At 39.9% G+C, this 12,891-nt stretch overlaps 1 protein-coding gene across 1 annotated transcript in view; it reads right to left on the bottom strand.

The window, feature by feature from the left end:
* The window catches only part of esco2 (establishment of sister chromatid cohesion N-acetyltransferase 2), a 35,676-nt gene that overhangs the window by 436 nt on the left and 22,349 nt on the right, over positions 1 to 12,891 (bottom strand). Inside the window, exons 8-12 of the mRNA XM_072251639.1 lie at positions 11,939 to 12,077; positions 3,962 to 4,093; positions 3,108 to 3,197; positions 2,445 to 2,588; positions 874 to 1,058 (exon numbers count right to left, since the gene is read on the bottom strand). Of these exons, the coding sequence (XP_072107740.1) occupies positions 874 to 1,058; positions 2,445 to 2,588; positions 3,108 to 3,197; positions 3,962 to 4,093; positions 11,939 to 12,077 (690 nt within the window). The remainder of the gene's footprint in view (positions 1 to 873; positions 1,059 to 2,444; positions 2,589 to 3,107; positions 3,198 to 3,961; positions 4,094 to 11,938; positions 12,078 to 12,891) is intronic.

The following is a 12,891-nucleotide window of genomic DNA, read 5'->3' on the forward strand; positions in this document are numbered from 1 at the left end:
CCAATTTTCTTCACCAGAGATTAATAATAAAAGGGACACTTGAGATAGTAAAACTACTTACCTGCTCTCTAATATTTGAGGGCAGTGTGGAACCAACTGCCTCTGTCATGCAGGAAGCATCCCTTACTGCACAAGACAGTACTGGGGTGATCAGCTGAACTGAGGTAATGGTTGAGAGGTGGGATGTGTGATTAATGTAAAGAAAAAATGATGTAACTATCATGCATTGCCTCAAGATGGTGCTATTACAGTCTGTAAATGTCTTCCTAGATTTCTTTACAGGGTGATTGCAAGTTAGCAATCTGAGGATTGACTAGATACAGGTAAGTTACCAAAGGGCAACATGCATCCAGTATTTTGTTACAAGTGAATAATGGATAACCAGCACACAAAGTTTGTGGAAAAAGTTGGAAAGTGCTTTCAAAGTTTTATTAATAAACCATCTTCCAGAATTATGTAGCAACTCATACAAGGGAGGAAAAGCAAAAAGATTAATTAAAAAATGCACACACATTACACTTTACTGTATCTACTCTTATGTTTCCCTGGTGAGAGGATTAAAAGGTAGTTGATTGAGATTTACGGTTAAGTCTGTCAAATCCTTGGTATGAAGGAGGCTGTTCTCACAGTTTCATTCCACTAAATGTTGGAAATATCTTAATGACTCAACAATAACTTGCAACTATATAGCTCTCATAGCATTCCAAAGTTCTGCACCATGACCATTTTTTGGTAAGGCTTGATGCTAAGACATGAAGAAGTTTTTATATTACTGACAGCTTTTCTAAAGGAGTTTGGGGGACATTGAAGGAAAAAAAAAAATTTACTGATAGACATGCCTTATTGACACGTCAAAGTAACATTACTACTTACCGGACAGCATCTAACATTCTGCTGGCAATTTTCTTTCTTCTCATCATGCAAAACACCCAGATTCTGCTCACACCACAAACAGCTTCTTCAGGCTTTGTAGCACATTGCCAGGCACGACGATATTCAAATACCACTTGGTTCTCAGTTATCTTCTGATTTGCAGGCTCAGAAAGCACCCTGAAAGCCTGTGAATGTACCACATACAAATTGGAGAGTGAAGACTCACAGGTAACTCAATGAACTTAATCAAATAGTATAAGTCTACAGAAGGATGGGAGATAAACAAGTTATTTGTGTAATCTTTATCTAGTACGATGGAAATTTTAAGTCAGGTTGCAACCAGCTAATTAACGTACTCTGATCAATGAGTATGGGTGGATGGAAGGATAAGTTATCTCTAATCTTGATTAAATTTAAACAGTGACACCACGTGTATTATCTCAGTACAGGGTAGGAAGTAGATTATTTGGTACTTGTGTCCAGTTTCCACCTCAGCATTGCTTCACTCCTCCTTTAAACACCATGATCACATTCAGATAGTGGATTCTGGTTAATTGGGGCACATCGGGACCCAGTTAGTCAAAGTTTCATGGAAATAGTTAAAAAGTTATTTTAAAAATGAACTAGTGTTTAACTGAGTAACCAATTATGTATTTAAATGAATTACAGAATAAATTAGGACACTGTCAATACTACTACAGTACTATAAAAGTAGTATTTGCTAATAGTCATCAATGGCAGAAATCATTGATTGATTGGAAATAAATAAAATCAGCGCTGACACGTTGATTTCAGTAGCGAGTGTCACATTAATTGAATCTGACTACTTAATTGGTTAACTGTTCTCTGTTGGAATTTTCTGTTACAAGAAGTCCTGTATACAATAAAACCGCACCACCTTTAACGGCTTTTCTCTTTCTCTGGTCTTGTTCTTTTGTCTCTTGCTATGCTTCTTCCTTTCTATCCTTTGCTCTTGTGACACTTAATAAAATTATTGTAAACAACATGTTTTATGCCTCATTCTTAACTTTCAAAATACCTCTGGATCATGAAAGAGTCACAATCCAACTTGGGTTAGAGATTCACATGGATGTAATGGGTGGTGCGGGCTTGTTTGGCTGGAAGAACCTGTTACTCTGCTGTCATCGTCATTGTGCCGTGTTGTATGACATAGGTGATCATGGTCTCATAACCATGATTGTTTTTGGCAAATTTTTCTATCAAAGTGGTTTGCCATAGCCTTCTGGGTAGCGTCTTTAAAAGACGGGTGACCCCAGCCATTCAGAGATGGTCTGCCTGGCGTTAGTGTTCGCATAACCAGGATTTGTGATATGTACCAGCTGCTCCCATGGCTTCACGTGACCCTGACCAGGGGACTAAGCAGGTGCTACACCTTGCCCAAGGGTGACCTGCAGGTTAGCAGAGGGAAGGAGTGCCTTACACCTCCTTTGGTATTTCCACCCTGCCACCCAACTTAATATACACTACAGAATAATTGAGTTAAAAATGTTAACATGCTAAGGATGAAATCTTTTTGGAGAGCAGCTAAAGTACAGTAGTAGAAACCTCACCTGCTTTATATGTTCTGCAATAAGGCAGCCAACAATCTTCTTTTCATTAGAGACAAACATGTAGGTTTTGCTTTGACCTGGGGAGCTTAACGTGGTCTGTTGAAACCCCAATTCATAATCTACCAACTCTCTCACTTCTTCCACCTGTACAAAAACACATACGTGCTGTTATGTGACAATACATGTACATAATAGATTTATTTTCTATTATTAATGTCCATTCCTTCCGACCATTAATCCTAACTGACTCGAAAGCATTTGTTCCTTCAGTGGAATTAAGAAATAGAAGTAAGTGGCTTTGAGAAATCACTGAAAATTAGCACACAGGTAGAGCATGGCAAGATAATTTGAGCAGAAGAGAAAGAAATTACCCTAGGTAATTTCTAAAGTACGTACATTTTCGGCACAGCATTATGGGCCGAAGGGCCTGTATTGTGCTGTAGGGTTTCTATGTTCTAGTTAATAATTTTAACTCAGTTTCAATATATTAAAGTACTTAAAATAAATCCTCAGCTGATTTGAAATAAATTACAGATTAAAGGGAATAAATTACACAACCTAAATTTGTTCAGGTATAACCAGGACACACCAGCCAGTAATGGCCAATTTACTTAAAGTTCTGAAAAATAATTAATTGTTACTGTGCCTTTTTTTTTTTTTTACCTTTTTGAGAGAATATTTAGGATCATCTGGGAGAATCATTATAATCTTTCCATCTAGATACTCTGCCACAACACGCTCATTTTTCCATCCCTGCAATGTTAAAGAGAAATATTTTTTAACATTGCATTTTCTTCAGGTTTCAAAAATTCGAGATAAACAAAAAAATCAGCTGTGGTTAAGTGATGAAGTGGGTTCCTCATTTAAATTTTTCATCTTATTCTGATATGTTTCAACAAAACTTGATGCAAATTTGAGATACAGTATGTGATCTTCAGATGAGGCACGTAAGAACCGTTTAGACCATAACACATAGGAGCAGAATTAGACCATTCTGCCTAATGAGTCTACTCCGCCATTTCATCATGGCGGGCTTATAGTGCCTCTCAACACCATTCTCCTGCCTTCACCCCGTAACCTCTGTGCAACTAGTTTAGGCATTCCAGTCCTATACTTCACACATATAAGATTTATTCCCCTTTCCTTTCATAAAGACTATGCATTGTCTTGACCCAATATGCAACATCCTAGTAAATCAATAGTTTAAAGGTCAAGGGTGAAAGGTGAAATATTTAAGTACCACCCAAGCAAGAACTTCTTCACTCAGGCAAGTGTGGATCGAGCTGCCAGCAGAAGTGATGCTTATAGGCTTGATTACAACATTTAAGAGAAATCTGGATAAGTACGTGGCTGAGAGGATATGGAGTGCAGGTATGGGTTGATGGTAGAAGGCAGAATAACAGTTTGACATGGACTAGATGGCTGAAGGGCCTGTTTCTGTGCTGTATACTCTATGACTATAGTATAGACACACTCTCAAGTAATCTGTAGCTGAGATTAAATATAACCATTCATACCACAAAGCGAAGCCTTTCCAGGAACCTTTGATGATATTGTAAATGCTGCAATTCATCCTCAGGGTTAGCGGCTGTATAAACCATCCCACAGTACTTGCACATGATAGGTCCAAAGTGTTTCTGACCCGCATCCTGCAAAATGACCGTATTCAAGAAAATATTTAGTCAGGCTCTTAAATTTTGAAGGTACCGTCCCAAGGCAGAGATATCCATGAACGCTTACCTGTTATTGCGAGAGCAAGTAGACACCTATGATGCTATTATACTCCAGTTTATTGGCCAGTTTCTAACTTACAAAGACTATCTGATTACATTTTCTACAATTTAAATCCGTGTTTAAATTTTCTGAGTTTCCAATAGTGGAAAGGAAATTGTCCATACTAATTGAGTTACAATATGCCTTGACCCATCTCTAGGACCATTTATACCCACCTTTGCAAATCTCTTCTCCTACCTTAATTCATCCAACGCTGAAACACTCTTTCCTCTGGAATTGACTGTCCTACTGTACAGCTGTCTGAAATTTCATTTTTGATCCTCCACATATTAGAAGGCCATTCAAATCCACTTCCCGTTTTGTGCCCTACTTACCCATTTGTGCTATTGATCTGCATCAGCTTCTAATTAAGCAAACACATGACTTTTGAATTGTCCAGCTTAGTTTTAATTTTGCACCCAATTTCTAGTTCCAGGCATACTATCCTGAGATCTCAGCATTCTGGCAGTTCTAACATCCTGAACAAAAAATAATATTTCAACCACAGGCTTGCCTTGAGCCACAAACCCTTAACCTCATAAGAACATAAGAAATAGGAGCAAGAGTAGGCCATCTGGCCCGTCGAGCATACTCCGCCATTCAATAAGATCATGGCTGATCTGGCCATGGACTCATCTCCACCTTCCTGCCTTTTCCCCATAGCTCTTAATTCCCCTACTATGCAAAAATCTATCCAACATTGTCTTAAATATATTTACTGGGGTAACCTCCACTGCTTCATTGTGCAGAGGATTCCACAGATTCACCACCCTCTGGGAAAAGCAGTTCCTCATCTCCATCCTAAATCTACGCCCCCGAATCTTGAGGCTCTGTCCCCTAGTTCTAGTCTCACCTATTAGTGGAAACAACTTTTGTCTCTATCTTATCTGTCCCCTTCATAATTTTATATGTTTTTAGACCATAAGACAAAGGAGCAGAAGTCGGCCATTGGGCCCATCGAGTCTGCTCCACCACTTTATCATGAGCTGAAATTTTTATAAGATCTCCTCTCTTTTTTCTGAATTCCAACACATATAGTCCCAGGCAATTCAATCTCTCATCATAGTTTAACCCCCTCATCTCTGGAATCAGCCTGGTGAACCTCCTCTGCACTGCCTCCAAAGCCAGTATATCCTTCCTCAGGTAAGGAGACCAGAACTGCACACAGTACTCCAGGTGCAGCCTCACCAGTACCCTGTATAGTTACTGCATAACACCTGTTCTTAAATTCAATCCCTCTAGCAATGAAGGCCAACATTCCATTTCCCTTCTTGATAGCCTGAATCTCTGGCAATTCATCAGTAAAATTACACCTCCCTTTCTCCCTCTCAGTAAGGTTGCTCCTCAACGTCATCTTTTCCATTAATCATTTGTTCAGTTCCCCCTATATTTTCTTACTGGACTCAGAGTCAACATCTGTTTGATGATATTCTCCTCTACCTCACTCCAAATGGGCCCTCTAATCATTCTGTCTGAACAATGGTTCAGATCAGCTCAGTAAATAAAATGTTTTACTGTACCCTCATGTTACCCACCGATAACTATCTGAAACTTCACTTTACCCTAGGTTTTGCCAAGTGGTCTTGAATGAAATAATTTAAAGGAAAGTCCTACATTTCTTTATTGGACCTCAAATGCTTATAGTAAAATAGTACCGGATATCCAGAAATTATGTCATCACTTCACAATTCGAAGACAAAAAAGTACCTAACTTCCTAACACAAGTCAAAGAAGTTTCTTTGGTTCTACTTTTTTTGATAGGTACTTCTCCAAATCTTCATTACTAACACAGTCCTGTTTTCGGTTAGACAAAAACACTATTCTGAAAATCTAAATGAGGTTGTCTTGAGAGGAAGAAATTGGTAAATCAGCCACAAACTCTCCTCCATGTGCTCACAGCTCCCTGTGTATTGTCTTGAATACATGCTTAATGTATTTTATAGATTTTATCTTTAATATCTTAACACATTTAAAAAGAGGATCCAGTGCTTTCTCGGCATATATGACGAATGAACTCTTCTCGGGCTTCCAGCAAGGTACAGGTATAGATTATAACTGCATTTTTGATGACAAGCTCTGTTATCTGCATCACTAAAGAAGATGGCAGAGTTTGTTATTGAAGTGTCAGTTATAATTGATACCTGTACTCAGCTGGAAGAACGAGAAGAGTTTATTCATCTTAACATGCTATTCGACAGTTGTCAAAAAGTTATTTTAGTGAACAGGGTTCAAAAACTTACAAGGGGCAACTGATAAGTTTGTGCCCTAAGGTAGGAGGAGTCAATTTTAGAAAACCTAGCACATTTATTTTTCCTACATTCACACACTTAGTCCAGCGGTCGAGGAGCATACGGATCCCTTCTTTGTAGAAGTGGTCCACAGCAGGGGTGATTGATAAGTCCGTGGCCTAAGGTAGAAGGAGATGAGTCATTAACCTCAAACTTTCTGCATTTTCACTCAAAGAGTTGAGCTGCACGTGCACGTAAAGAGGGCTGTATAACTCATGTCCTTCTACCTTAGGCCACAAACTTATCAATCACCCCTACTGTGGACCACCTGGATGTTGAGAGAAAGACAAAGGTTCTGAAAAGCATGGGTAGCTGAAGCTGATCCAATGAGTTTGACCCAAGATTACAAAGATCAACATAATCTTCAGGACAAATGATAATTGGGATAGATATTAAACCCAAACTCAAACTACTAATTGTCTATTCATTAACATCACCCACATCTCAGATCATGAGCACTGAAAAATAAAAGACAAAGATAAACTGTATGTGGCCTATCTGGTCCTATCCAATTATACTTTCATTCCTATATTCTTTTGGATTTGGAGACAAGGAATTCTGCAAATGCTGTATATCTTGAGCAACACACAACACAACATTTTAGCAAGACATTTGACAAGGTCCCACATGGGAGTCTGGTCAAGAAGGTTCAGTCGCTCGGCATTCAAGATAGGTAGTAAATTGGATTAGACATTGGCTTTGTGGGAGAAGCCAGAGAGTGGTAGGAGAGGGCTACCTCGCTGACTGGAGGCCTGTAACTAGTGGTGTGCCTCAGGGGATCAGTACTGGGTCGTTTGCTTGTCATCTATAACAATGATCGAGATGATAATGTGGTTCACTGGATCAGCAAATTTGTGGATGACACCAAGGCTGGGGGTTTAGTAGACAGTGAGGAAGGCTGTTATGGCTTGCAGAGGTATCTGCATCAGCTGGAAAAATGGGCCAAAGGAAAAAAAAAAGGCAGACGGAATTTAATGCAGACAAGTGCGAGGTTTTGCACTTTGGGAGGACCAACCAGGGTAGGTCTTACACAGTAAACAATAGCTCACTGAGGTATGTGGTAGAACAAAGGGATGTGGGAACAAGTTGGAAGAGGTGCCACATTTAGATAGAGTTGTAAAGAAAAATTTTGGCACATTGGCCTTCATAAATAAATGTATTGAATACAGAAAATGGGATGGTATGTTGAAGTAGTTGGGGCCTAATTTGAAGTATTGTGTGCCGTTTTGGGTACCTACCTACAGGAAAGATGTAAACAAGCTTGGAAGAGTACAGAGAAAATTCACAAGGATGTTACCGGGTCTGGAGGACCTGAGTTATAAGCAAAGATTGAATAGGTTAGGACTATATTCTTTAGAACATAGAAGATTGAGAGGAGATATAATAAATGTATACAAATTTATAGGAGTATGGATAGGGTAAATGCAAGCAGACTTTTTCCATTGAGGTTGGGTGGGAATATAACCAAAAGTCATGGGTTAGGGGTGGAAGGTGAGGTTTAGAACATACATAGAACATAGAATAGTACAGCACAGTACAGGCCCTTCAGCCCACAATGTTGTGCCGACCCTCAAACCGTGCCTCACATATAAGCTCCCACCTTAGATTCCTCCATATACCTGTCTAGTAGTCTCTTAAACTTCACTAGTGTATCTGCCTTCACCACTGACTCAGGCAGTGCATTCCACGCACCAACCACCCTCTGAGTAAAAAACCTTCCTCTAATATCCCCCTTGAACTTCCCACCCCTTACCTTAAAGCCATGTCCTCTTGTATTGAGCAGTGGTGCCCTGGGGAAGAGGCACTGGCTATCCACTCTATCTATTCCTCTTATTATCTTGTACACCTCTATCATGTCTCCTCTCATCCTCCTCCTCTCCAAAGAGTAAAGCCCTAGCTCCCTTAATTTCTGATCATAATGCATACTTTCTAAACCAGGCAGCAACCTGGTAAATCTCCTCTGTACCCTTTCCAATGCTTCCACATCCTTCCTATAGTGAGGTGACCAGAACTGGACACAGTACTCCAAGTGTGGCCTAACCAGAGTTTTATAGAGCTGCATCATTACATCGCGACTCTTAAACTCTATCCCTCGACTTATGAAAGCTAACACCCCATAAGCTTTCTTAACTACCCTATCCACCTGTGAGGCAACTTTCAGGGATCTGTGGACATGTACCCCCAGATCCCTCTGCTCCTCCACACTACCAAGTATCCTGCCATTTACTTTGTACTCTGCCTTGGAGTTTGTCCTTTCAAAGTGTACCACCTCACACTTCTCCGGGTTGAACTCCATCTGCCACTTCTCAGCCCACTTCTGCATCCTATCAATGTCTCTCTGCAATCTTTGACAATCCTCTACACTATCTACAACACCACCAACCTTTGTGTCGTCTGCAAACTTGCCAACCCACCCTTCTACCCCCACATCCAGGTCATTAATAAAAATCACGAAAAGTAGAGGTCCCAGAACAGATGCTTGTGGGACACCACTAGTCACAATCCTCCAATCTGAATGTACTCCCTCCACCACCACCCTCTGCCTTCTGCAGGCAAGCCAATTCTGAATCCACCTGGCCAAACTTCCCTGGATCCCATGCCTTCTAACTTTCTGAATAAGCCTACCATGTGGAACCTTGTCAAATGCCTTACTAAAATCCATATAGGTCACATCCACTGCACTACCCTCATCTATATGCCTGGTCACCTCCTCAAAGAACTCTATCAGGCTTGTTAGACACGATCTGCCCTTCACAAAACCATGCTGACTGTCCCTGATCAGACCATGATTCTCTAAATGCCTATAGATCCCATCTCTAAGAATCTTTCCCAACAGCTTTCCCACACAGACGTAAGGCTCACTGGTCTATAATTACCTGGACTATTCCTACTACCTTTTTTGAACAAGGGAACAACATTCGCCTCCCTCCAATCCTCTGGTACCATTCCTGTGGACAATGAGGACATAAAGATCCTAGCCAGAGACTCAGCAATCTCTTTTCTCGCCTCGTGGAGCAGCCTGGGGAATATTCCGTCAGGCCCCGGGGACTTATCTGTCCTAATGTATTTTAACAACTCCAACACCTCCTCTCCCTTAATATCAACATGCTCCAGAACATCAACCTCACTCATATTGTCCTCACCATCATCAAGTTCCCTCTCATTGGTGAATACTGAAGAGAAGTATTCATTGAGGACCTCACTCACTTCCACAGCCTCCAGGCACATCTTCCCACCTTTATCTCTAATTGGTCCTACCTTCACTCCTGTCATCCTTTTTTTCTTCACATAATTGAAGAATGCCTTGGGGTTTTCCTTTACCCTACTCGCCAAGGCCTTCTCATGCCCCCTTCTTGCTCTTCTCAGCCCCTTCTTAAGCTCCTTTCTTGCTTCCCTATATTCCTCAATAGACCCATCTGATCCTTGCTTCCTAAACCTCATGTATGCTGCCTTCTTCCACCTGACTAGATTTTCCACCTCACTTGTCACCCATGGTTCCTTCACCCTACCATTCTTTATCTACCTCACCGGGACAAATTTATCTCTTACATCCCGCAAGAGATCTCTAAACATCGATCACATGTCCATAGTACATTTCCCTGCAAAAACATCATCCCAGTTCACACCCGCAACTTCTAGCCTTATAGCCTCATAATTTAAAGGGAACATGAGGAAAAATTTCTTCACTCAGAGGGTCATGACAATGCGGAATGAGGTACAAGCACAAGTGGCTCACGGGAGCTCGATTTGAAGAGAAGTTTGGGTAGGTACATGGATAGTAGGGATATGAAGGGCAATGGTCCCAGTGCAGATCAATGGAAGTAGACATCTTAAATAGTTTCAGCATGAACTACATGGGCCAAAGGGCCTGTTTCTGTATTGTACTCTAACTATGAAATGCTGGAGGAATTTAGCAGATCAGGCAGTCTCTCTACAAAGGAAAATAATGAATTGACATTTCACAATGGGACAGTCTGCTTCATTATGATTTTATAATTGATTTCCCACTCCAATTTGTACTTTGTCTTGGAACCTGAGTTTGCACTCTTAATATTAACCAGCAGGAAAAAAATGGTATTAGAAGGATATCGTTTGACAAACTTCTCCCAGTTTCTCAGGAAAAAAAAACAATCTCAAATAAATTGGAGACACAAGAGACTGCAGAGGCTGGAAAGTAGAGCAAAAAACTAATTGCTGCAAGAACTCAGTAGGGTAAGCAGTATAATAGTTCTCAAACTCAGCAAAGCTTTGAATGTTTCTAGGAAACTTAACTTGTGTCATAGTTCTGTTCATTGGCAGAATAATTTTACTTGATCTCTGTAATAGCTGTATTGCAAAAACGTACACCCAGCAGGCTAAAAGGAAATAAACATGAAGAATAAAAAGCAGCTTCTAGTTTTTGTTTTAAGCAAGATGTGACAAAACTGGGTATTAAATCTCAGGCCGCTCACCTAGGTCAGATGTGTAGGGCAAATATTGCAAAGTCTTAAGGATGAACCGTGAAATGTCCTGGCAGCCTTTGGCAGAAGACAAAGCTGGGGAAAGACCTTTATTCTCTCTCAGATATTCTGAGATATTTATGAGCTACTGAAAGTTATGTAATTAAGGATGATTAAAGCATTAAGATGTTGCAAAAATAGTATTAATCTCAACTGACATAAGTAGCTTTAACAACTTATTCTATGATAGCATAGCAGTTAACACAACGTTTTATAGAGCCAGTGATTCAGGTTCAATTCCCACTGCTGTCTGTAGGATTATACATTCTTCCCATTACTGTGTTGGCTTCCTCCCACATAGTTAGGGTTAGTGAGTAGTGCATGTTACGTCGGTGCCAGAAACATAGCAACACCTATATTTGCCACCCACACATCCTCAAACTGTGTTGATAATTGACACAATCAAACATATTTCACTGTATATTTCAACATACATGTGACAAATAAAGGTAATCTGTTTCACCCATCCATTTAGGCCAAGAATCAAACGAACAACATGCCTGAACCTTTCTAGGTTTAACCTCGTAGAAAATCAGGACAGTTCCTTGGTATAATACTGGGCAATCCCAACAAGATTGGGATCTGCCTTTGGCCTCAATGTGAAGTTCAGGAATAGAGTAGAGCTACTGATATAGCAGTCTGTCACTCAGCAAGCCCTGAAGCTGCAATATATCTAGGCATGTACAGGAGTAACTTACATGGAAAGAAGCAAGCACAAACAGTTCACTAAATTGTTGGCTGACCTATTTTCCCCAAAAGGATTTTTTTTTTTAAAGTTCAAAGTAAATTTCAATTTCAATCCTATCTGGAGAGAGATTAATTTTCAGAGAACCTCCTTTTGCAGGAAGCTTTTTTTCCAATTTATGCTTTTTTTTTTAGGTAAAAATCATTCATTAGCCCTTTGTTCTAGAAAATCAAGCAAATTCGAACTTACTATTATTAGCTGATCACTATGTACTTTATCATAATCTTTCCTCTTGTTTTTCAGTATAGGTGCATGGTAAGGCATCTTGGGAAGAGGAACAAAATTACCGGACCCAGCAATTACATTTTCTTCTTTTTGCAGTTCACACCTACATAGAAAGAAATTACATTGAGGGTCTTAGAAATTAAATACTGAATTAAATTCAAAAATCACTGACATCATCTTCATTCACATTCCAGACTGGAAGACTCCTATGTAGGCCAGCTGAACTAGAATAAATGGAATGACTCGTGTGCTTCTGAAACACTACAGAAAATTCAATCTGAATACAAATATACAAGACACATGCACACATGGGATCTTGAGACAGGAACAACAATAAATTAGTTCTATGGCTATAGAAAAATTCTGCAAATGCTTTCGTTAGTGATGCTAATCATATGAATAATTTAGGGTCTGAATTTCAGCTACTCAGCAGATTCTTCACCTCCCTTTACAAAGGTGACACCCAAATGTGAAGATGGTTATTATTTATATAATACATGTGAAACCAAAATTCAGTAATCTGAACTAACAATTCACAGCTTTACATACAAAAAGCTCACACAATTCAATGGTACAAACTTGCTTCTACTGCAGCAGTGTGCCTACATGCAGCGAGTGAGAGGAATTAATAATGGAAAAGGAAAGGGAGAATTAAGCAGATAATTTTGCTTGTTTACGATATGGACGATACAAAACAAATCCTCGATGTAGATACACATTAGAAAGATGAAGAAACAGGAAAAGCACAATCATCGGGGCAGTGGCACTGAGCACATTGTTAGCAATGGGTTAACAAAGTCTCTGGGTCCTGACAGCTTTTGGTGCACCATAAAACAGTCCAGCACAGGAACAATTACACATTGTAAAAGAAGTGGCTTATGTAACCATAGATGCATTGGTTTTATTTTCTTAAATTC

Source organism: Mobula birostris, chromosome 2 (genome assembly GCF_030028105.1).
Source record: "Mobula birostris isolate sMobBir1 chromosome 2, sMobBir1.hap1, whole genome shotgun sequence".
In the NCBI taxonomy this organism is placed as follows: Eukaryota; Metazoa; Chordata; class Chondrichthyes; order Myliobatiformes; family Myliobatidae; genus Mobula; species Mobula birostris.